General features: G+C 43.2%; 2 protein-coding genes across 6 annotated transcripts in view; both read left to right on the plus strand.

Annotated features, from left to right (window-relative positions):
• The window catches only part of LOC139378950 (dedicator of cytokinesis 11), a 111,453-nt gene extending 94,919 nt beyond the window's left edge, over window positions 1–16,534 (plus strand). For all 4 annotated transcript variants that reach the window (XM_071121583.1, XM_071121584.1, XM_071121585.1 and 1 more), the window contains 8 exons: window positions 283–405; window positions 4,176–4,289; window positions 5,574–5,720; window positions 5,963–6,173; window positions 8,092–8,282; window positions 9,208–9,314; window positions 9,537–9,675; window positions 14,635–16,534. In XM_071121583.1, the coding sequence (XP_070977684.1) occupies window positions 283–405; window positions 4,176–4,289; window positions 5,574–5,720; window positions 5,963–6,173; window positions 8,092–8,282; window positions 9,208–9,314; window positions 9,537–9,675; window positions 14,635–14,724 (1,122 nt within the window). In that variant the 3' untranslated portion in view covers window positions 14,725–16,534. The remainder of the gene's footprint in view (window positions 1–282; window positions 406–4,175; window positions 4,290–5,573; window positions 5,721–5,962; window positions 6,174–8,091; window positions 8,283–9,207; window positions 9,315–9,536; window positions 9,676–14,634) is intronic.
• Window positions 16,535–16,764: 230 nt separating this feature from the next.
• On the plus strand, window positions 16,765–25,031 carry LOC139378951 (interleukin 13 receptor, alpha 1). 2 transcript variants are annotated; one of them, XM_071121587.1, is made up of 10 exons: window positions 16,765–17,086; window positions 17,539–17,669; window positions 17,931–18,084; window positions 18,882–18,981; window positions 19,258–19,433; window positions 21,646–21,782; window positions 22,571–22,703; window positions 22,961–23,051; window positions 23,269–23,350; window positions 23,491–25,031. In XM_071121587.1, the coding sequence occupies exons 1-10, from the start codon at window positions 16,765–16,767 to the stop codon at window positions 23,590–23,592; spliced, it is 1,428 nt and encodes a 475-aa protein (XP_070977688.1). In that variant the 3' UTR covers window positions 23,593–25,031. The 2 variants fall into 2 exon arrangements, with proteins under 2 accessions (XP_070977688.1, XP_070977689.1); XM_071121588.1 differs by having other exon boundaries at window positions 16,830–17,086; window positions 17,934–18,084.
• Window positions 25,032–25,814: the final 783 nt, after the last annotated feature.

A 25,814-nucleotide genomic window follows, 5' to 3' on the forward strand; every position in this document is an offset into this window, starting at 1 on the left:
GCATGGTGGTGGCTGCATCATGTTATGGGTATGCATGTCATCGACAAGAGCTAGGGAGTTTTAAGGATAAAAATAAACGAAATGTCATGATGTGTTTAGATGTGTTAGAATTTTGTATATATATATTTTTTAATTCAGGCTGTAATACAACAACAACATAAGTCTTTCTGAAGGAACTGTACACCAATATAGCAGGCTCTAGCTTGTAATCCGCTGATGCCTATTGATGTTGGCTGGGCCCTGGCTGTTTTCACTGACTGTGTTTCCTGGTCTGCCCTACAGGAGGTCTTAGTGGAGCGTCTAGAGCTGTGTGTAGAGGGGCTGTGGAAAGCAGAGAGATACGAGCTGATTACACACATCGCCAAGCTCATTATCCCTGTCTACGAGAAACGCCACGAGTTCCAGGTACGAGCCAAACAAACACACACACACACACAAACATACACACATAAACAAGACTGAAATGTAAATTGAATCATCAAGAACAATGTTTACGCAGAGTCTTTGTAAAGTGGAAGCAGCTGTGTGAGGAGTCTATCTGGCTGAATTAGTAGTAGTAGTAGTAGTTTTTAAAATACCCAAAACCATTCTGTGATTGAATGCAGTTGTCCGTGGGAAAAGGGCTACTTTGTGAATCCCACAATAAGGATTCTATTGTCAGATTGAGACAATTGCATTAAAGGGCACAGACAATATTGACTACTTCCTGTTTGTCTCTGTAAAGCTTTCCACTACTCTGTCCCTTGGGTTTATACAGCATAAATAAGCTCAGCCAGTCAGTTTATGGAATAAGTCCTCAAACTAAAATACTGTCCATGAGAAGTTTACCCTAATCATGTTCCACTCGCCATCTTCTCATGCTAGGACGGTCTTCTCTTTGGCTCTGGCTTTTAAAAAAAGTATTGCACTACTTTTGACCAAAGTCTCTATAGGCCCTGGTCAAAAGTAGTGCACTAAATAGGGAATAGGGTGCCATTTGGAATTCTGACTCAGTGTTGTGTCTGTTGCCAGTGGCACATTCCTTTGGCCGATTTCTGTTCTCTCTCTCGCTCTGAGGAGTGAGACACATTTTGTTTTAATAGGGTGGTACATAAGCCTCCTGCTGATTTACTGTACATGTCATGCAGTGTAGTAGTTCCCGAAAATATCACACACACACTCATACGCACTCATATACACACACACACACACACAGGGTTGCAAAGGGAGGGTACATTACTGGAAACCAATGTTTCCTCTAAGCTGCACGATTGCGCGGACAACGCAGCTCCCCGGGATTGCTGCACAGGGTGCAGAAGAAATATCAGCCCAGGGAGAGAGAAGTTTTCCCTGTAAGTTAACACTATCAATGTTTCCCTTTACTGTGGCAATTGTGATCTAATTAATGTGATATTAGCCACTTTCAATGCAACATAACAAAACAAACTTTTGTTGTAGGCAAAACGCATCAAAGTAGGATTCTATTGGCATGACTAAGCCCGTACTCTACACAGACCGGTGCGCCATAACCAAACAGAGCTGCAGAAGGCCTATATTCAAATAGATCATTGCCATATATGGATCTGTGCCATTTACTTTGAACTGGACTGTGTTTACAGCAGTGGTCCTGAGTAGATGTGCTTGTTTTGAGATCAAAGCAAGAGCTGCATGTAGACACGTGTGCACATTTTGTTCATGTCCTTTGCTAGTTGGTGAGTTATTAGCCCTGTTAGAGATCATTTGCAGTCAGTAATAGGGGAGTGATTGGTTCCTACGAGCATAAAACGTGGGTACAGCCTCAGTGTTCACAGTAAACGCGACATTCAAGTTTGCACTCAGCAGACCTGACATTTGCTCAGTGCTGTAAAGAATTTGATGGAACATTGCTGTAAACTTTCAAAGTTTACCAGTAAACTACACAAATTTTGGTGTCTTTCAAGGATTTTATGTAGTCTATTTTAAGACATTTATTGACCGTTTTGGGTACTTCAGGTAGCCTAGTGGTTAGTGTTGGGCCAGTAACTGAAAGGTTTGCTAGATCGAATCCCCGAGCTGACAAGATAAAAAATCTGTCGTTCTGCTCCTGAACAAGGCAGTTAACCCACTGTTCCTAGGCCGTCATTGTAAATAAGAATTTGTTCTTAACTGACTTGCCTAGTAAAATAAAGGTTAAATAAAAAAATTAAACATTCAGATCATCTCTAGCCATCTCTTTGCCCTTAAATATACTGAACAAAAATATAAAAGCAACATGCTATTAGGAAATCAGTCAATCAAAATAAATTAATCAGGCCCTAATCTATGGATTTCACATGACTGGGAATACAAATGTGCAATGGTGCAAAGTACTTAAGTGAAAATGCATGAAAGTACTATTTAAGTAGTTTTTTAGGGTAACTTTACTATTTATATTTTTGACAATTTTTACTTTTACTTCACTACATTCCTAAAGACAATTATGTACTTTTTACTCCATACATTTTCCCTGTCACCCAAAAGTACTCGTTACATTTTGAATGCTTAGCAGGACAGGAAAATGGTCTAATTCGCACACTTATGAAGAGTACATCCCTGGTCATCCTACTGCCTCTGATCTGGCAGACTCACTTAACACACATGCTTCATTTGTAAAGGATGTCTGAGTGTTGAAGTGTGCCTCTGGCTATCCGTAAATTTAAAAAACAAGAAAATGTTGCCGTCTGGTTTGCTTAATATAAGGAATTTGAAATAATTTATACTTTTACTTTTGATACTTAAGAATATCTTCGCAATTACATTTACTTTTGATACTTAAGTATATTTAAAACCAAATACTTTAAAACTTTTACTCAAGTAGTATTTTGCTGGGTGACTCACTTTTACTTAAGTAATTTTCTATTAAGGTATCTCAGTTTTACTCAAGTATGACAATTGGGTACTTTTTCCACCCCTGCAAATATGTATATGTTGGTCACAGACACCTTCAAAAAATGTGCCTCAGGATCTCGTCGAGGTATTTTTGTGCATTCAAATTGCCATCGCTAAAATGCAATTGTGTTCATTGTCCGTAGCTTATGCCTGCCCATACCATATCCCCACCACCACTATGGGGCACTCTGTTCACAATGTTGATATCAGCAAACCACTCGCACACACGACGCCATACACGGGCGGGGTCTGTGGTTGTGAGGCCGGTTGGACATACGTCCAAATTCTCTAAAACGACGTTGGAGAAATTAACATAAAATTATCTGGCAACAGCTCTGGTGGACATTCCTGCAGTCAGCATGCCAATTGCACTCTCCCTCAAAACAAATGAGAAATGCTCACTAACAGGGATGTAATCAAATTTGAGCACAACATTTGAGAAATAAGGATTTTGTACATATGGAAAATTTCATTTTTTTTTAAATTTCAGCTCAAGAAATAAATGTAACGTTCGTTGTCTTCCTCTGATGAGGAGTAAGAGAGATCGGACCAATTTGCAGCGTGGTAATTGTCCATTTTTAATAAGCCCTGACCATGCTAAAACAAAGACCTAATAAAAGAACTAAGGTCAGAACGTGACAATATGGGACCAATACTTTATATGTTGTGTTTATATTATTATTCAGTGTATATTAAATAATAAAAAATAGAGTGACAAAGGTGTAAAATATTATCCTAAATATAAACCATCAACTTAGTGAATACCTTTGGTGTTTAATATCCGTGTTTAATATCAGGGAAATATATTTCAATTTTTCTTAAATCCTTATTTATTTATTTAATATGTCCAAATGTATTTGTTGTCAATGTTTCAGCGCCAAACTGGTGGCAATTGTGAAGAAAACTCAATAGTTGCAGAGTTAATTTAAAATAATGCCATTGTTGATTAATGCTTTTAAAAAATTAATTAGGCTATTTTCTCTTGAACCATATGGTCTATCTACTAGAAACTCATGGACAATATGGACACAGATATAAAAAATAAAAAAAACGATATATGAATAAATGTTTTAAAAGTTATTCAGGTATAAATGACCAAAGTTACAATATATATTTTATGTTAATTACAGAAGATTCCAGTAACTTAAGTAGATTACTGGTAACTTTTCAACCATACACGCACACACATACATACACTCAACAATGATGGGCACACTAATGAGTAAATACACCCAAACACATACAAACACACACACACTAATACCCAGTTTTGTGTATGTTTCCTTCAGAAACTGAGCCGTCTGTATGACACGCTGCACAGAGCCTACAATAAGATCCTGGAGGTGATGCATACAGGCCGGAGACTACTGGGGACCTACTTCAGAGTGGCTTTCTACGGGCAGGTGGGTCGGCATGTGGACAAAAGATTAAAGACACAAGTTCACCTTGTGTTTTCCTTCCATTCTCTTTTTATAGCTGTGAAACACACTTATTCTGGTTCAGACAGAGAGACACTGGGGATGAACTGTAGTCGTTGGCTCCTTTCCGACATCCACACTATCATACCACTTCTAAGTAAACAATGGATTGGGCATTAACCGGTATGCCAGTATGGACATCGGATTATAAAATAATAATTGTTTAGTATGATGGCTCAACCAATGGTTCTTCTCTGTCAGGGATGGAGTGCCCTTTACTTGGGGAACTCGTCACAGTAAAAAGAGACCATGCATTTTTGTTGTATATTTCTAGGTGTTATCTTCCTGTCTCTCTTCTATTTTGTGGGGGGAGAAAATAAACTCTTTCTATCAATTACTGAAGAAATAACAACAATTGTGCTGGTCTGTCATGTTGTTGGCAGCATCATCGAGGTATCTGTGGTCATCGTTTAACCATATCTGATATCAGTCCATATCCAGTGCCTGTGAACCCTAAAATGTGGTGTTCTCTCTTGGTAACTTCCCTACCTGACAGATGGAGATTAGATAAAGGTGGAATTACACTAATCCCTTAGAGGCTAGTGGCCTCTGAGGAGGATGGTTGTGGCAGGGCTTAAACGGTGAGAAGAGAAAAACACCTATAAGGCTTAGTTTCACTTCTCTCTTCAGATATATAAGGGATGATGTGTATCTGAGTCTATATGTGATGTTTTGTATTTTGAGTTGTTTGGAGAGTCCTAAGGCCCAATGAGTGTCTCAGTTACTTTACAGTAGCGCAAAAAGGACAACCTTGTTTCAAATAGATGGATGTTAGAAAATTATGAATTCATGTTTAATTGTAATGTTTTCTGATGCTGTACAGTACATTAAAAAAAAAACAATAAAGATATTGTTAAAAATTTATATATTATACATTTTGAGAAAAACACAGCTGTAAAGCTATATTACAACATATTCCAGGAAATATCAGTCACAGCATTATTTGTTATATAATGCATTGCTTGCTGTTTGGGGTTTTAGGCTTGGTTTCTGTACAGCACTTTGTGACATCAGCTGATGTAAGAAGGGCTTTATAAATACATTTGATTTGATTTGTATTTATTGCACATTTGAGAGACAAGTTGAATTATGACTGAATATTTTCCTCCTGAGTAGGCTGCAGCTGTTGTTGTTTTCCTTGCTTAGTAATGCAACATAGCCAGCATGAACATCCCACTGCCTCCAATGGCTACTTTGTGTTGTTGACAGGGCTACTTCGAGGAGGAGGACGGTAAGGAGTATGTGTACAAGGAGCCCAAACTCACTGGCCTATCAGAGATCTCTCAGCGCCTTCTAGGGCTCTACGGGGATAAGTTTGGAACGGAAAGCGTCAAGATCATCCAAGACTCCAACAAGGTAGTGACTATGATAGTGTCCCAAATGGCACCATATTCCCTATTTAGTACACTACTTTTGACCAGAGTCCTATGGGCCCTGGTCAAAAGTAGTCTACTATATAGGGCATAGGCTGCCATTTGGGACACTACCTACAGGTTCCTAAAAGGGGTAAATAGTACAAACAAATAGTTTGCTTCCTTTATTGGAGTTGTCGATTCTATCTAACAAGCCCAACCATACCAATCTCCTATCTCCAACAGGTCAACCCCAAAGACCTAGACACCAAGTTCGCCTATATCCAGGTCACCTTCGTCAAGCCTTACTTTGACGAGAAGGACTGTCCAGAGAAGAAGACGGACTTTGAGAAGTGCCACAACATCAACCGCTTTGTGTTCGAAACACCATACACGCTGACGGGGAAGAAACATGGTGGGGTGGAGGAGCAATGCAAGAGGAGGAGCGTACTCACAAGTTAGTTAGCTTCACAACCTCTTTTAGCTTAAAAACTACTTAACCTCTTTTACAACAAAGAAAAAACTTACAAATAGTTAGTTAGCTTTACAACCTCTTCAAATAAAATGTTATTTGTCTATGTATATGGGGCAGCAGCCTCTAAGGGTTACGTAACCGGGTGGAAGCCGCCTAGTAAAACCTATTTAAAACTATTATTAACACACCTACAAAAACCTTATTTCAACAAGTTTGTTTGCTTTACAACATTTTTACGACCTCTCTATGACTAAAACCTCCATATTTCAGAATACCACTGTTTGTGTGTTGCGCTGGAGACAAAGAAGTATACAAGCTTTTCAATTAAAACCATCATCAACTGTGCACACAGCTTGTTTAATTTCTTATTAGATGAGCTACACTAACATCTAAACTATTTGAGAATTACTGCAAGTTCAGAAACCCACTGACTTCATAACACAACTTTTTAAAGCACTAGGCTAGAGACAAGAAATGATGGTGACATCGGTTCCACATTACCCTTAAAGGAAAACTCCACTCAAAAACTATCTTTTGATATTTTTTTCATTAGTCCATAGTTTCCTTTGTCCATTTTGCATCATCATCATGATGTGGCCGGTGACACTTTGTTTGCTTCTTGAATTTTTTTTTTACCCCTTTTTCTCCCCAATTTCATGGTATCCAATTGGTAGTTACAGTCTTGTCCCATCGCTGCAACTCCCTTACGGACTCAAGAGAGGCGAAGGTCAAGAGTCGTGCAGTGCACCTGGCGACTGTGTCAGCGTGCATTGCGCTGCCACAGGAGTTGCTAGTGTGCGATGGGACAAGAACATCCCTGCCGGCCAAACCCTCCCCTAACCCGGACGACGCTGGACCAATTGTGTGCCGCCCCATGGGTCTCCCGGACGCGGCCGGCTGCGACAGGGCCTGGACTCGAAATCTTGAAAACTTGACTGCTGTGATGCAAAACATTTTGGGACTGTATCAACAGAGGACTAATGAATAAAATACCAAAATATCGTTTTTCAGTGGCTTTTTCCTTTAACAGTAGTAAACATTATTCCTTAGAATTGACAGAGAACGTTTACAGCTAACCACTGGCTAATTCTGTTTATGAGGGTACAAGCATTAAAATACATTTGATAACTGAAGCGCTATAGGACAATTTAAATGGCTTATATCCACTGCAATTGTTTTATCACATGATGAAATAGACATTTTGATTGACCATTGTCATTGGCCATTTCATGATTATCCCACTGTCACAACTGACATTAAACAACAGCTGGCCCGCCTGTCTCAAATATCTGTCAACATTTCTACCCACAGACCTGACACACAGGATGTTACAAATAGACCAATATGCAGTAAAAGCATTATCATGTGTGGTTTGTTTGTTTAGTGATGTTGACTCAATGTTGTTGCTATAAAATTGTGGTACAAAATTATATTTTCGTATATTTGACCCAGGACTGCCAGTTAGTAGACTCTAGCTTCCTAAAAGTGTGAGAGTTTCTCAGAAAACCAAGAGAAGGTGAAAGCTGTGTGAGTAAGGAAGATACCTGGAACTGTGCTATTTACTCCCCTCCGAGCTGCCAACACATTCCCATACAAGGAGAATAAAGGAAACACTAATGGGAAACAGTGTTATCATAATGAATTAACTTTATCGTGTGTTTATATGAGAACCGACTGTGTGTGGTGAGTCTCCTGGGCAGCGACCAACACACTGCCCTTTGCGAAAAATAAATCTGTTTGTGCTCTTGCCAACGCCATTGCCGTCGTTTTCAAGCCAAGTTCTCAAGAGAGCAGGAACAGACTGGCCCCCAGGCTAGAGAAATGATCTAAACATGTGTGATAATAGATGATGTTATAAAGGGTGTTTTAATGCTGAATTATGTGTATTTCTCCTGTCCAGCGGCCAACACGTTTCCGTACGTGAAGAAGCGTGTGGAGGTGTTGGGGGAGAAGCAGGTAGAGCTGAAGCCTGTGGACGTGGCCATCGACGAGATGCGGGCGCGCACCGCCGAGCTGACCAAACTCTGCTCCTCCCAGGAGGTCGACATGATCCAGCTGCAGCTCAAATTGCAGGGCTGTGTCTCTGTACAGGTAGACGAGACCTTACTGTAGCCACATCACTCTGTTCGTTTAGTATTTCATTAGGATCCCCATTAGCTGCTGCCAAGGCAGCCGGTACACTCCCTGGGGTCAAACAGGAAGCAGCTAGTGCATGCAGGGAACACCACATACTAGCATCAGACCTTAACACTACAGCTTGACACCACAGTAAACTGCAGGGCTGTGTCCCTGTACACGTAGATGTTATTTCTAACCGCTATGAAATCATTGCGCATTCATGCAGGTATTCATGTTTTCATGCCAGAACTTGTAGTGTTGATTTTAGGATTTGGTCCTCTTGCGTTACTCCGTTCATTGTGTGTATGTTGGTCACGCTAGTCCAGGAGAGCTGCCGTCCTGCAGGTTTTCTCTCCAATCCTAAGCTAGCACACTTGATTCTAATAGTTGATAAGTTGAATGAGGTTAGATACAACCGGTTTTGGATTGAAAACCTACAGGAGGGTAGCTCTCCAGGAACAGGGTCGGGGTTAAAACCTACAGGAGGGTAGCTCTCCAGGAACAGGGTCGGGGTTAAAACCTACAGGAGGGTAGCTCTCCAGGAACAGGGTCGGGGTTAAAACCTACAGGAGGATATCTCTCCAGGAACAGGGTCGGGGTTAAAACCTACAGGAGGGTAGCTCTCCCGGAACAGGGTCGGGGTTAAAACCTACAGGAGGGTAGCTCTCCCGGAACAGGGTCGGGGTTAAAACCTACAGGAGGGTAGCTCTCCAGGAACAGGGTCTGGGTTAAAACCTACAGGAGGGTAGCCAATGATGTTATCGTTGTGCTACGAGTTGATCTAGATGCCATTGGCAGCATAGTGGTCACCCAGCACTACCTGAGAGTGAAACTGAATACCCAAGATATTCATTCCTCTTAAAGATTGTTACTCATTCCCTTGTCTTGTGTGCCACAGGTTAACGCTGGTCCGATGGCGTACGCCAGAGCCTTTCTGGACGACTCCAAAACCAGCAAGTCCCAGTCCAACAATAAGAAAGCCATGGAGCTCAAGGAGATATTCAGGTATGTGTAGACTACCCAACCGACAACGCACTACCTTGCCAAGATATCAGCTACTCCGCAAAGCTCACACTCAAGTTGTGGAGCAAATCATTGAATATGTCATCCCCTTAATGGATAACTAGTATTGATATTTGATGAAGTATGACTTGCTGAACACCACCTTCTGTCCCCATGTAACTGTTGGTGTGTGTGTGTATCTGTTTGTCTGTACTGTCTATGCAGGAGGTTTGTGGAAGCCTGCAGCATGGCGCTGGACATCAACGAGCGTCTGATCAAGGAGGACCAGTTTGAGTACCACGAGGGCCTGAAGGGCAACTTCAAAGACATGGTGAAGGAGCTGTCAGACATCATCCATGAACAGGTGACATGGGGGGAGGGGAGGAGCTGTCAGACATCATCTATGAACAGGTGACATGGGGGGAGGGGAGGAGCTGTCAGACATAATCTATGAACAGGTGACATGGGGGGAGGGGAGGAGCTGTCAGACATAATCTATGAACAGGTGACATGGGGGAGGGGAGGAGCTGTCAGACATCATCTATGAACAGGTGAAATGGGGGGCGGGGAGGAGCTGTCAGACATCATCTATGAACAGGTGACATGGGGGGAGGGGGAGGAGCTGTCAGATATCATCCATGAACAGGTGACATGGGGGGAGGGGAGGAGCTGTCAGACATCATCTATGAACAGGTGACATGGGGGGAGGGGGAGGAGCTGTCGGACATAATTCATGAACAGGTGACATGGGGGAGGGGGAGGAGCTGTCAGACATCCATGAACAGGTGACATGGGGGGAGGGGAGGAGCTGTCAGACATAATCTATGAACAGGTGACATGGGGGGAGGGGAGGAGCTGTCAGACATCCATGAACAGGTGGCATGGGGGGAGGGGAGGAGCTGTCAGACATCATCTATGAACAGGTGACATGGGGGGAGGGGAGGAGCTGTCAGACATAATCTATGAACAGGTGACATGGGGGGAGGGGAGGAGCTGTCAGACATAATCTATGAACAGGTGACATGGGGGGAGGGGAGGAGCTGTCAGACATCATCTATGAACAGGTGACATGGGGGGAGGGGGAGGAGCTGTCAGACATCATCCATGAACAGGTGACATGGGGGGAGGGGAGGAGCTGTCAGACATCTATGAACAGGTGACATGGGGGGAGGGGGAGGAGCTGTCAGACATCATTCATGAACAGGTGACATGGGGGAGGGGGAGGAGCTGTCAGACATCCATGAACAGGTGACATGGGGGGAGGGGAGGAGCTGTCAGACATAATCTATGAACAGGTGACATGGGGGAGGGGGAGGAGCTGTCAGACATCCATGAACAGGTGACATGGGGGGGGGGGGGAGGAGCTGTCAGACATAATCTATGAACAGGTGACATGGGGGGAGGGGAGGAGCTGTCAGACATCATCCATGAACAAGTGACATGGGGGGAGGGGAGGAGCTGTCAGACATAATCTATGAACAGGTGACATGGGGGGAGGGGAGGAGCTGTCAGACATCATCTATGAACAGGTGACATGGGGGGAGGGGGAGGAGCTGTCAGACATCATCTATGAACAGGTGACATGGGGGGAGGGGAGGAGCTGTCAGACATCATCTATGAACAGGTGACATGGGGGGAGGGGGAGGAGCTGTCGGACATCATCCATGAACAGGTGACATGGGGAGGGGAGGAGCTGTCAGACATCCATGAACAGGTGACATGAGGGGGGGAGCTGTCAGACATCCATGAACAGGTGACATGAGGGGGGGGGAGCTGTCAGACATCCATGAACAGGTGACATGGGGGGAGGGGAGGAGCTGTCAGACATCCATGAACAGGTGACATGAGGGGGGGGAGCTGTCAGACATCCATGAACAGGTGACATGAGGGGGGGGGGGAGCTGTCAGACATCCATGAACAGGTGACATGGGGGGAGGGGAGGAGCTGTCAGACATCCATGAACAGGTGACATGAGGGGGGGGGAGCTGTCAGACATCCATGAACAGGTGACATGGGGGGGGGAGGAGCTGTCAGACATAATCTATGAACAGGTGACATGGGGGGAGGGGAGGAGCTGTCAGACATCATCCATGAACAAGTGACATGGGGGGAGGGGAGGAGCTGTCAGACATAATCTATGAACAGGTGACATGGGGGGAGGGGAGGAGCTGTCAGACATCATCTATGAACAGGTGACATGGGGGGAGGGGTAGGAGCTGTCAGACATCATCTATGAACAGGTGACATGGGGGGAGGGGAGGAGCTGTCAGACATCATCTATGAACAGGTGACATGGGGGGAGGGGGAGGAGCTGTCGGACATCATCCATGAACAGGTGACATGGGGAGGGGAGGAGCTGTCAGACATCCATGAACAGGTGACATGAGGGGGGGAGCTGTCAGACATCCATGAACAGGTGACATGAGGGGGGGGGAGCTGTCAGACATCCATGAACAGGTGACATGGGGGGAGGGGAGGAGCTGTCAGACATCCATGAACAGGTGACATGAGGGGGGGGGAGCTGTCAGACATCCATGAACAGGTGACATGAGGGGGGGGGGGAGCTGTCAGACATCCATGAACAGGTGACATGGGGGGAGGGGAGGAGCTGTCAGACATCCATGAACAGGTGACATGAGGGGGGGGGAGCTGTCAGACATCCATGAACAGGTGACATGAGGGGGGGGGAGCTGTCAGACATCCATGAACAGGTGACATGGGGGGAAGGGGAGGAGCTGTCGGACATCCATGAACAGGTGACATGGGGGGAGGGGAGGAGCTGTCAGACATCATCTATGAACAGGTGACATGGGGGGAGGGGAGGAGCTGTCAGACATCATCTATGAACAGGTGACATGGGGGGAGGGGGAGGAGCTGTCAGACATCATCCATGAACAGGTGACATGGGGGGAGGGGAGGAGCTGTCAGACATCATCTATGAACAGGTGACATGGGGGGAGGGGAGGAGCTGTCAGACATCCATGAACAGGTGACATGGGGGGAGGGGGAGGAGCTGTCAGACATCATCCATGAACAGGTGACATGAGGGGGGAGGAGCTGTCAGACATCCATGAACAGGTGACATGGGGGGAGGGGAGGAGCTGTCAGACATCATCCATGAACAGGTGACATGGGGGGAGGGGAGGAGCTGTCAGACATCATCTATGAACAGGTGACATGGGGGGAGGGGGAGGAGCTGTCAGACATCATCCATGAACAGGTGACATGGGGAGGGGAGGAGCTGTCGGACATCATCCATGAACAGGTGACATGGGGGGAGGGGAGGAGCTGTCAGACATCATCTATGAACAGGTGACATGGGGGGAGGGGAGGAGCTGTCAGACATCATCCATGAACAGGTGACATGGGGGGAGGGGAGGAGCTGTCAGACATCCATGAACAGGTGACATGGGGGGAGGGTGAGGAGCTGTCGGACATCATCCATGAACAGGTGACATGGGGGGAGGGGAGGAGCTGCCAGACATCCATGAACAGGTGACATGGGGGAGGGGGAGGAGCTGTCAGACATCCATGAACAGGTGACATGAGGGGGGGGGAGCTGTCAGACATCCATGAACAGGTGACATGAGGGGGGGGAGCTGTCAGACATCCATGAACAGGTGACATGGGGGGAGGGGGAGGAGCTGCCAGACATCCATGAACAGGTGACATGGGGGAGGGGGAGGAGCTGCCAGATATCCATGAACAGGTGACATGGGGGAGGGGGAGGAGCTGCCAGATATCCATGAACAGGTGACATGGGGGAGGGGAGGAGCTGCCAGACATCCATGAACAGGGACATGGGGGGGGGGGGGAGGAGCTGCCAGATATCCATGAACAGGTGACATGGGGGAGGGGAGGAGCTGCCAGACATCCATGAACAGGACATGGGGGGCTCCCCATAATCATAGCACCTGTCAGCCTTACAAACACATAGAGATGCACACAAGATGACAAACAGAAATTCTTTATTTTGGGCTCTGGCTCTCATAATATTCCTGACCACACTCCTAGTCTCTCATCCCTCTATTTCTCTCAAGCAAACACCAGAAAACCCTTTGTCATTTAGCAGACACTCATATCCAGAGCAATTTACAGGAGAAATTAGGGTTAAGTGCCTTGCTCAAGGGAACATCGACAGATTTTTGTAACCTAGACTGCTCAGGGATTGGAACCTGCAACCTGTCGGTTACAGGCCCAACACTCTTAACCGCTAGACTACCTGCCGCAATATTGGTCCTCTTTGACCAAGGTCATATCTCATGACCTGAATCTATTTTTCTCTCACATCTCTGTTTCTCCTGACTGTATTTTGGTAGCAAATTAAAAGTGTTTTTGTGTCTTAATGTTTTCTTTACTTTCCTGTCCATAGCACTAACTTATCCCTTTCTTCTGTCTATGCTGCCCCTTACTGCGCCTTAGATTTAAGAAATGCCAGGTAATGTGATACCCTCTGTGGAGTTATGTTGCATTTTCATTTCTACTTGGAACATACACTGGTCATCACCTCGTTAACCTCCCTTTATTCAGTCAGTGAGTATAGCTGTTTGTGGGTCGATATTCACTGGGTGTACAAAACATTAGGAACACCTGCTCTTTCCATGACATAGACTGACCAGGTGAATCCAGGTGAAAGCTATGATCCCTTATTGATGTCTCTTGTTAAATCCACTTCCATCAGTGTAGATGAAGGAGAGGTGACAGGCTAAAGAAGGATGTTTAAGCCTTGATACAATTGAGACATGGATTGTGTATGTGTGTCATTCACAGGGTGAATGGGCAAGACAAAATATTTACGTGCCTTTGAACTGGGTATGGTAGTAGGTGCCAGGTGCACCGGTTTGTGTCAACTGCAATGCTGCTGGGTTTTTGACGCTCAACAGTCTCCTGTGTGTATCAAGAATGGTCCATCACCCAAAGAACATCCAGCCAACTTGACAGAACTGTGGGAAGCATTGAAGTCAACATGTACCAGCATCCCTGTGGAATGCTTTCGATACCATGTTGGGGAAAAGGGGATGCAACTCAATATTAGGAAGGTGTTCTTAATGATTTGTACACTCAGTGTATGTGGCAACTGTGTGTCTGTCTGGGTGTGTCCGCATCAAACCTCCAATCACTCCAGGTGGCTTTAGCAAACGCTCAATGTATTTGAACGCAGGTCTGGCAAGACGCCCTGGGCTCCATTTTGATGAATTTGTCATTTATTTTCAAAAACTCCATTATATGCGTGTATCCCTGCGACGCATGTATTGCTATCACATGACTGGTTGACCAATGATTGTAATGATGTGTGTTGTTGTATCTGACTCTGTCACCCTAGATCTTCCAGGAGGATATGATGCGTTCACTGCTCCAGAACTCCTTACACGTATTCCGTGCCATCAGTGGGACGTCTACAGACCTGGGCTAAAGTGACTGTAACACAGAGTAGAGCTACCCCCACACACACACACACACACCCTCTGCTAGTTGGATCCAAACTGGACTTGTCGACTCCCTCGCTCCATACCACAAACTGGAAACCTGTTTATAATGTACTTTGGGATGAGCACTGTTCAGTATGACTTGGCATATTGGCCTTGCTATTCCCATTTGCCTTCTCAAACTTCCTGAATACTGTTACATAAACGAGCTCAACAAGATGTCTGATACGACGGCCGAGATATTCTGATATCTTGGCCCATGTGTGTGCTAGCAGTATTTGGAGAATGTATTATGTACTACCGATATTACGAAATTGATCAAATGTCAGGTCTTGCTGTTGAGTCATGTATTAAGTGACATTGCACTTTTTTCTCTTGAACGACAAGATTCTTGAATTACTTGTGTTCTTTAATGGCGAGGGGGAGATGTTATTTTGTAATGTTTAATTTGTTTAAATTCTGGACTGTTGCAACTCAAAGCTCTATGCAGATTGACTTAATCTCTCCAATCAAAGGCAGTGTTGACCATTCAAATAGAAATGGTTTCTATGGTGTTAACACTTTACCACTGCAGATATTAGCCTACCTACCTTCTAAAGAGATGATCCACATACCGTACGTGACTTATCTGGGTGTGTTCAGTAGGGGTGGAACGTTTTGAAACAGGGCAGTACTACTACCTGAATTTGTCCAATAAAAACACAGATTATTGTGTTACGTTGCAAACCATTTTGCTACGGAGTGCCCTGCTGAGCACGACCCAGGTAATGGCTGCCTTTTGTCCATAATCAATGCAAAGCTGTTATTTGCCTTGCACACTGCATCAAATGGTTGCTTCAGAGAGCAAATGCATTACATTTAAGTGCTGGGAGTCTATTCTGCAACGGTCTAAGGTGGCTTATATTGCTAATGTTTTAGGAACAAACAAACAGTAACCCATCGGTTGTCTGTATTAGTCTATAAGAAAGATGTACAGTAAGGTTTAATGCAGTATACTCTATGATGTCAAATTGTCAGTCACTCTGTAATAACCCAATGCTCAGACAGTTTCTTAAGATGTTGAACTTTATGTTCTGACATGGGGTGTGTTCTTTGACATTAAGTCAATGATGATTGATTAGCCTGGTCCCAGATCTGTTGGTGCTGTCTTGACAACTCATAGGCTGCGTTTACACAGGCAGTGTAATTCTTATCTGATTGGTCAAAAGACCAATTATTGTGGGACCAGGCTGTTGATTTTGATTGATGTCTCTATCACAGGGGTATTCAAATCTTACCTTATAAGGTCCGGAGTACTACTAGTTTTCTGTTCTACCTGATCATTCATTGCACCCACCTGGTATCCCAGGTCTAAATCAGTCCCTGATTAGAGGGGGGGGCAGTGGAACTGACTTTGAGGTTCAGATTTGAATTTGAGGGATCTATCAGCTGGCTGGACCTATTGATCTGCTAGTCCTTACATCTCTCAGAAAAGTCCCCTGTCCTATTTCAAGTAATAATACAACTCCAACACATGCTGATTGTACAGTATTTCACAAGTGCTACACTGAAATTAGCAAATAGATGATAATAATATGCAGATGTATATAATGTTTTGCTGTAAAAGAAGAAAGGTGCGTGCGTGTAGCTACATATTTATATTTGTGCTGTTTCTGGACCAATGGTTTGAGAATAGTCTTATTTCTCTGTGTCTGATTTTGATTTGCCATTGTAATTACACTGTATCTAAGTACAGATGCTTGTTCAACATATCTTTGTTAAGCCATTTTTTCAATAAAAAAAAGATTTTGCGAAAAAGTTCGTTGTATTAACTTTATCCATTTAGTTATTATTCACTTTATTATTGTGATGTTCAAGCCTACAAGCCTACACAATACTCATAAGCAGGAGGAGGTGTATTATAGGGGATGTTATCCAATGAGGAAAACGAATGACTGACACTGTCAAAATGGTAAGGATATCCTATTCTGTACTGTCGTAGCTTTGAGTTATTGCTCCATACAAACTCCGCCCTATTTGCCAATCCGATGCGCGACAGAAGCCCTCGCTGTCACACGAAATGGAATCATAGACGGTATGAATGCATTGATAACTCGCTCGCGGGTGTAAATCCGGTGTTTGCTTTTGTTTATATTGATCTGGACGTGAGGCACTTCTATTTGTTCGCTCTGTTTGGGAGACAACTGCTCCACAATTCTTGTCTTACCTTTGGAATTCCGGGCGATTTTGAGGAGGCGCAGTCCGCCAGAAATTACGCACCGGACAACATGATTTTGAAACATTTGGATTTTCTCTTGGTTCTACGATACTTTATTCATTTGGTCGCACTAGAGGTTGCAGCTGAGCAAGGTACTGCTATTGTATTTACTTTACATTACCTTTAATGGTCGTATGACACCAGTTGTTTAGTGATTTTCAGTTGTCAAGACTTTAGGAAAACTAGGATTTCCTGTCCATTTCCCGAAACCGACGTCAGAATGAGAAGTTTCGATAATGAGAAAATAATCTGTTTAAATACATGTTGGATTCCCTTGTAACTTCTGCCTACATGAAAACGTGTATTCATTTGACATTGATTGACTATGAGTATTATTGATGTAGTCTTGTTGTGTGGGCTTGTTACTTTGCCCTGGTGAGTCATATTGTTCAGAAATTGTAACTAGGGCCTACACCAGACAGATGTGTGGCATAGCAAAGATGATATATATATATATATATATATATTATAGCATATATAGCAGTTGGTCATCACATTGCCATACAGAGTAGTTTACACTGCTCGTCTCTTGTCACCTCTTCAGCTCTCCCTGAGCCGCTCAACCTGTCATTGACGTGGGAGTCTGAATTCCGTATAAAGCTGTCGTGGAACGCACCAAATAATTTAGATGCATCATGCAAGGTGAAGTACATGGTCACTACAACGATCGGAGAGGTGAGTCGAGGGCACTCAGGCCCATGAAAAGGAAAAATTAAACAAAAGTACATTTGGAATTGATTTATAATACAAACAGTTTTTTATGCACAGAATGAATTGCAAAACGTAGCCTATGTATGCATATAAAGCGATCATAAACTATTATAAAACCATCTGTTACAAAGTGATATTATTAAATAATAATATACATCATATTAAATACCTAACACTAATACTTTGTAGAATGTAAAATGACAGTGATTCCATTTTTTTTCACAGGAGAACCCCATATTAATCTCAACTTTCAGCTTGTATAAAGAGTACATTGTCACTACGAATGATGCAGTGAATTACACAGTGAAAACAACCCCCAACGAATGTACAGGCAGAACCGTAAGCAAACCTGTCAGCATCTGTAAACCTAAACCCCCAGGTAGGTAACAATTACTGTGAGTTGAATCCTAATTTCTAACCCTAACTTCGAATTTTCACTTAGTCTCCACTTGATCTCAATGCATGACTACGGGTGCGTTGACTCTGGGCGTTTGTAAATTCAGAGCGTTGTCAGATTGTCCCTTTGTAAATTCAGACCGTTTCGCTCTCGGAGCGTTCAGAGCGCACACTGGACGCTCTGGTCGAGGAGTAGGGTTGATCCAAGTGTTCTGACTAGCTTGCTAGCTACTTCCAGACACAAATGAGAGAACGCCTCACTCCGAACATTTTACTTGCCCTAGAAGATGCGGTTATTCTGTTTTCATGTTATCCAGAGCGTTGGTGATCATATTCAACAGGTGTTGTGTGCTCTGTAATACTCAGGCGAGAGTGCTCTGAAATCGATGTAGAAAGCCTAGAGTGAATTTACAAACGCACCCTAAGTGAAAATTTTAACTAAAGTGGAAGTTAAAATTTGCCCCAATATGAATTGGGACTTGTGAACTCCTGAACTTTATCCAATGTGGCTACTGTAATACAAACATTGTGCTGAAATTAATATAGTTTTTCCATGTTTAAAATGCCCTTGTTCTTATTTGTGGCTGTGCCAGCTAGTGACCACTCTGCAGAGCTGCCTCCAGTACATGCGTCATCTCAATAAATGCCAACCTGCTTTTTTATCAGGACAAAATTTAGATCTGCATGAGTCTTTGTCAGATAGTGTTTTTGTGGTCTAGACTCATGGCAATGTTTTTTCTCTCTCTTCCTCTATCTCTCTCTCTCTCTCTCTTACAACAGAGTTGGTGAAGAACTTCCAGTGTTCCCTCTACTCCTCTAAGGCCATGAACTGCAGCTGGCTCCCAGCCAATCAGGCCTCAGACCTCCAGCTCTACTATGGGTGAGAACTATTTAAAAATGAATCAGGGCTCTCCCCAAAGAATGGAAGAGAGGCGATATATGGCACCTTGTGTACTGGCTGTGCCACTATGTCAAAAATAAATAATAATAACATATATATTGTGTTTTTTACCTGATTTGTTATCATTTAAGGCCATTTTTTTTGCTCTAGATTGCAGGAAACGCCAGTTACAGCTGTTAAAAAAAAAATCTGATATTTGTGTCGGTTTAGCTGAGCAGTGACAGATTGTCATCCCTCTCATCCCTTATGTTTCAGGTACCTTGGTCCCTCCCACATATCAGCATGCAGTGAGTACCAGTACAGAGATGGTCAGAGGACAGGATGTCACCTGAGAGGATCCTTCCTTCAATATGACGTCTACTTCAAGGTCAATGGGACTCTCGATGGCTTATCTGTACAGAATAACTTCCTGGTGCTTCCTAGATATCATGGTAAGAATAACTCCATACCACATTTTTTAACAGTTAAAAACAGATGTTTACCGATATCCTCATGGTATGATCTGAAAACCATTCAAACAAATTTAACTCAGGAGGTAAACATAGCCGCGGGGGGGAAGGGTTAGTTGGGAAAAAATCACCTTTATAGCAAAGCATTTGCAGGTTAACAACAAAATACAATTCCTAATGGGATGAGTAGCCAAGATTCGGGACAAGATTTGTTAACAGAAGTCACTAGTACAGCCTAAGTTAATTTAACTCATGACTGTTTGCTAAACATAATTAACCATTGTGAATAGAACAAACATTTATTTGTAGGTTACTGCATAACAACAGGTGTGTGAAGGGGGAAGAGAGAGAAAACAAGAGGGGTGTTGTAATCAAATGAGTAAACACAAAATTGCGCATATTAAAACGGTTTCAGGTCCATGGACAGCTATTTCGAGACATTGCGGAGAAAGGTGCCCTGCCCAGCACTGTGTTGCTTAGAGTGCTAGTAAGCCTACATGTTTGACATTAGCAGGAGCAGGCCTGGGAGCCGAGGGTGAGAGAATGCCATGTTTCTAATTGAATATTGTTTTCATTCACCCCCCTTTGCAATCAGAACAGCATCAATTTGTTGGGCATAGAATCTACAAGGTGTGAAAAGCGTTCCACGGGGATGCTGGCACATGTTGACTCCAATGTTTCCCACAGTTGTGTCAAGTTGGCTGGATGTCTTTTGGGTGGTGGACCATTCTTGATACACACAGGAAACTGTTGAGTGTGAAAAACCCAGCAGCGTTGCAGTTCTTGACACAAACCAGTGCACCTGGTACCTACTATCATACCCCGTTCAAAGGCACTTTAATATTTTGACTCGCCCATTCACCCTCTGAATGGAACACATACACAATCCATGTCTCAAGGCTTAAAAATCCTTCGTTAACCTTTAACCTGTCTCCTCCCCTTCATCTACACTGATTGAAGTGGATTTAACAAGTGACCTCAATAAGAGATCATAACTTTCACCTGGATTCACCTGGCCAGTCTGTCATTGAAAGAGCAGGTGTTCTTAATGTTTTGTACACTCAGTGTATATTTTAATATCCCATGTATTTCCTTCCTCTACCCCCAATTTCATCGTGGGGAAACATAGTTTGGAAAGTAAATGCCTGTTGCTGTAAAGAGAAGACAATGAAAAGACTCTAATCTGTCTTTTAATTAGCAAAATTCGCAATTTGAGCGAACAGTAAACAAATTTATTGGCACCAGCTGAGAGCATCAGCCATATCCCCATTGAGTGCGCTGTGCACATGTTCACCCTTTATCATTGGGTCAGTGCCACTTGAAACTTTATTTTTGGACAATACTCCTTATTTCATAATGTACAATTTGTGTCTCCCCTGTTCATAGGCCAGATTAGATGGTTGCAGACAAGGTGGTTTTTATTGATCTGTTTGTCAGAGTCAGCAGTAGCCTATACTACCCTGTCGTTGTTGTCATATTAAAAACATCAAGTATAGTAGAATTGCATTAAACATATCCTGTAGCCTAGGCCTACTCTACACGCTCAGCCATGCACTGAGCACTGCAATCTTTTTTTGTGAACAGTGATTCAATTATATTATTAGCCTAAATTGTGACTATCCAATCAACTAATCACCTTAGTAATAGTAGGCAATCTTGCATAAGTCTGCAAATGCGATGATAGATGCATGGAATGCTTTATTATAAGGGAGAATTTGAATGGTGAAAATGAACTTCCCCAAACTTGAAACACACTCTATGGGAGAGGGACCGAGAGAGAGAGTGACCTGACTTAACTCAAAGTAAACTGTTTATCGTACAGCAGAGCGTGTCTGACTCCCAACCCCCACAACTGAATAGATCAGAGCGTATCATGAGCGTACCGCTTACAAAAGCTCAGAGCTCTCCATGCAGAATGGGGCTCATGTTTTTCTCTCTCCCCTACCCCAGTCCCATTATCATTAACTGCAAGAATTTGTATTTGTTGCAAAAAATATATAAATATAGATTTTATTTTGCAACAATTCAAATTCTTGCAGTTTCAACCATCTCACCAGCCTATGGGGGTACATTCCAATTGAACAACCAATGACTAATTCCATGATACTACTAAACTCTCAAGTATGCAAATATTGTTGATATTACCAATACTCTCATTTATCTAATGTTATACTGTATGTCTGATTCTCTTCAGTCAAGGCCCCGGCCCCTAAGGTGAAGATAACAGAGACAGGAAGGAATCTCATCCTGAGCTGGGACCCTCCGGACATAGGCGCTGGCCACTGCTGGAGTTACATCTTTAACTACAGCAAGTGTCAACTGCTCGTGGATGTGTGTATATTTTTATTTACATTTACGTCTCCCTTTATTTATCCAGGTGAAACTAGTTCATAACAAATTCATATTGACATTGACAACCTGGCAAGTGCATTTTTTTGTCCGTTTTTATGCTTCCCAGAAGAGTGTTTTCTATTGTTTCATATTTCATTTCAACTAGTTAATTATGGGTTTGCGCCGACGTCACTCGGTCGCGCCGTTGTTATACACGTTGGTCTCACTGATATAAAATACATTTTGATGATTTATAAACAGATAATGAGGCTCAAGTTGAGATGGCTGCAGACAGAAAATGGGTCAGATGAAGGGTTGGGCGTTCTGCTATTGTCAACATGAGACAGGCCACTTATGTGAATTACACCAATAAAAAATATAGAGCTTTAGTCACTGGACAATGTTTACATTGTTTTTACAGACCTACTGAATGTGTTAGGATGAGTGGGCATTGGACATCTGCTGTTTGTTTGTGTGTCTGTGTGTGTCAGTCAAATAGTACGCGCTTAGAAAAAAAAACATTCCAAAAGGGTTCTATGGCTGTCCCCATAGGAGAACCCTTTTTGGTTCCAGGTAGAACTCCTTTTGGTATCCATGCAGAACCATCTGTGGAAAGGGTTTTACATGGAACCCAAAAGAGTTCTACCTGGTTACCAAAAAGGGTTCTTCAAAGGTCTCTCCTATGTGGACAGCCGAATAACCCTTTTAGGTTCTAGATAGCACCTTTTTTTTCTACGAGTGTACCACTACTTGAGTTCCACTCATGGTTCTGTGTATGTTTCTTCCAGAGTAAAGAAATACAATTGAAACATGTGAAGGTTTCATATGACCAGAGATGCCAGTACAGAGTCCAGCTTAAAGCAGTCTATACGAAATGGTGTGGGAAGGGAGGCAGCGACTGGAGTGAAGAGGAAATCTATGGTACTTTCTCCTCTTTCTCTACATTCTCTCCCTCTTTCAGAACACAGTGATGTACTGTAATAGTTGAAACGTTCCCCTTCAAATAAAATAGAAGACAAATAGAATTAAACATATATAATATACCAGTAGTCTATAGTCTCTATAATAGTATATGTCGTTGTAACAGACTTGTGTATTGAATGTTGGCTAAATGTAACAGACTTGTCAAGATTAGAATTAGACCGGGTCACTGATAGTTTTGCTTGTATTCTTTTCAGGTGTGGATGATTGGTCGATGACTGTGTTTGCTGTCGTCATTCCAGCTGTAGTCTTCTTATTCCTCATCCTTTTAATTAGTTGTTTTATGAAGTAAGTAAACATACACTATATCCGTTTGTCTGCGTTCTATGTGTGTGTGTGTGTGTGTGTGTGTGTGTGTGTGTGTGTGTGTGTGTTGGGGTTTAGAATTAATTGAATGTCTTAATAGACAGAAGATATCTAGCAAACGTGTTTTCGCTTAATGAATTGCCAATTTTGGTGATCAGGGTTTAAATTTGGGGCTAATTCTTTTGTGGTTCTTTTCCAGGCACAGAGAGAAGGTTTTCCCCACGATTCCACATCCCTCACTGGTTTTCAAGGACATGCTGAACAGCAATAAGGGACTGAAGGTTAGAACAGCAACATCCTCTGGTCTCTTTCACTATTAGTAGTGGTCAAACAGCAAGGGGCTGTTGTTGAACTTCACTTACTGGAAATGTTAACATCAGTGTATGCAGTAGATACTAAACTTTTTCTCTCTGTATTCCAGAGCTCCATAGGCAATCTCTATGTCCCGGATGAGGAGGAGGTGGAATGTAAGATCAGCCTAGAGAAAGACTATACTCTTCCCATGATGCAGCCTGATCACTGAGAGACTACACACTGACCCAGTAGTGATTACGACTGTACAGACAGATACAGCAACAACCTGACCCGGTATGACCTGGGAGCCAAGTGACTTCAGTGTCATTGACCGGCCCTCAAAGTAAGCGATCTTAAGGTGGACCCTAACTGTACTGCTGAAGAGTGTCAGGAGTTGGAGCTCCACAGTCGATGGACGACCTTAACGAGTTGGATACAGACTGAGAGTATGTGGACTATGGACTATGGAGACGCCTTTTCTTTTGTTTGTCCTGGAACTGTCAGGACTTATCGACTCACTGACTCCTGTATTGTTCTGGATTGCGTGTGTGTGTGTGTGTGTGTGTGTGTGTGTGTGTGTGTGTGTGTGTGTGTGTGTGTGTGTGTGTGTGTGTGTGTGTGTGTGTGTGTGTGTGTGTGTGTGTGCGCGCGCCTGCGTGTGTAGGCAGATACTAAGAACTGTTCTCATGTACCCCTTGCAACCCAAGGCTCGGGGTCTTAGGTCAAATGTCAGAGGTTATCAGAAAGCCAGTGCAGGAAACGAGGAGGGGCTGGACTCCTAAATCTCACTCCCCGACCAAATAGGACATTGGTGGGCAGTGCCCGAAGAGATGCGCAGGCAGCACCACAGTCTTTATCTGACTGATCAACCCGGTTGATCATGTAATTATTGAGGGGACAAAGAGGTACTTGAAGCTGTGAACCTCTGTGAAATGAGTGCACTACCTGTGCCATAAAAGGCCAGACCTCTAGGGAGGGACTTTAGGGCATTGAAATACAGGTAGTTGTGTCCCAAATGGCTCCCTATTCACTACATGTATAGTGTGTTACTTTTGTCCAGGGCCCGTAGGGCTCTGGTCAAAAGTAGTGCACTATGTAGGGAACAGAGTGCCATTTGGGATGCCGTATGCCTATCAAGGGCTATATGCTGCTAATGTGAGCTAAATTGTTGTGACTCTATTGTTATCAACCTGCATTGCTATGTGTAAATAGGTTGTGCAGGTGTATCTATAGTATGTACAAATGTTGGTGAAATATATATTTAGAGTTTTGTGTGTTAAGGAAATGTTTTGTGCAACACGTATTTTTATTTATTTATTTTTTTAAATTTCACATGCTGTCTTATGGAACCTTATTCTTCTGCATTAATGATTAATTGATATCACCACACACATTGAGTATCATTCACATCACACCTCCATACATGCAGAGACTCTTCCTTGATAAGATCGCCAAGTCCTTTTTAACAACCTGAAAGGAGAAACGTACTTTGTAGAGGACCTGCTGAACAGCTTAAACCTGTTATCTGGTCTGTTCCGAACTAGAGATAAGTGTAACATGCTCACAGACGAACCAATGGCCATGTCAAGCAAGGCCTCGTGTACCTGCTAATCTATGATGAGAATCAATCCAGAGTGTAGGTGTTGAGAGAATAAATCCATCAACAAATAACTGAGTCATGTGAGTGATACCTCCCTTTTTATTTTCACAGAGGGATTCCTTAGACATATAGTCAGTGTGATATCAATCAAATGTAAATGAAGCCCATTGTACATCATCAGTCGTCAACAAAGTGCTTAAAAGATACACCGTGTAAAACCCCAAAGAGCAAGCGATGCAGAGCCAGAAGCACAGTGGCTGATATGATGGGAGAAAGTTGGAAGAGTGTAGCTGTATTTGGCATTGAATTGAGAAATCCTGAAACTGATGCTGTGATGAAATCCTCCCTCACGCTGAGTGAGTGACGTGTCGATGCTTGATACTCTTGATTCAAATAATTATATCTTAAGAGAATGTGTACTATGAAAAACAGGTAAACACTAAAGGAAGTCAAATAGGTGAATTGAGACATTAAGCCCCTATTTGAAAGCAGCATACCAGTGTGTTTTGTTCTTGCCTGCAAGTTTGATACATTGCTAACTTGCAAGTTTGATACATTGCTAACTTGCAAGTTTGATACATTGCTAACTTGCAAGTTTGATACATTGCTATCTTACAATTATAATACTATAATTTTTACTATACACTGCTTACATTTCATCCACGTGTTAGATTGTCTGTCTCCTATCTCGCTACTGTGGACCTCACAAAATTGTCTTTATTGGCAGTCAGTCTGAGTTGATATTGGATTTCCGGATCTCACTCCCATTCATTCCTTCCTGGCAGAGTCCACATAAACCAGCTGTAGTGGTCTCACACACACACACACACACACACACACACACACACACA

The sequence above is a fragment of the Oncorhynchus clarkii genome, chromosome 21, assembly GCF_045791955.1.
Source record: "Oncorhynchus clarkii lewisi isolate Uvic-CL-2024 chromosome 21, UVic_Ocla_1.0, whole genome shotgun sequence".
Classification (NCBI taxonomy): Eukaryota; Metazoa; Chordata; class Actinopteri; order Salmoniformes; family Salmonidae; genus Oncorhynchus; species Oncorhynchus clarkii.

Excerpts from the sequence above, each read along its gene's own strand:
- LOC139378951 (XM_071121587.1), top strand. The coding sequence starts at position 16,765 with ATGCGCGACAGAAGCCCTCGCTGTCACACGAAATGGAATCATAGACGG. Across the intron at positions 21,783-22,570 it reads AGTGTCAACTGCTCGTGGAT|AGTAAAGAAATACAATTGAA; the intron begins GTGTGTATATTT and ends TGTTTCTTCCAG. Across the intron at positions 22,704-22,960 it reads GAGTGAAGAGGAAATCTATG|GTGTGGATGATTGGTCGATG; the intron begins GTACTTTCTCCT and ends TATTCTTTTCAG.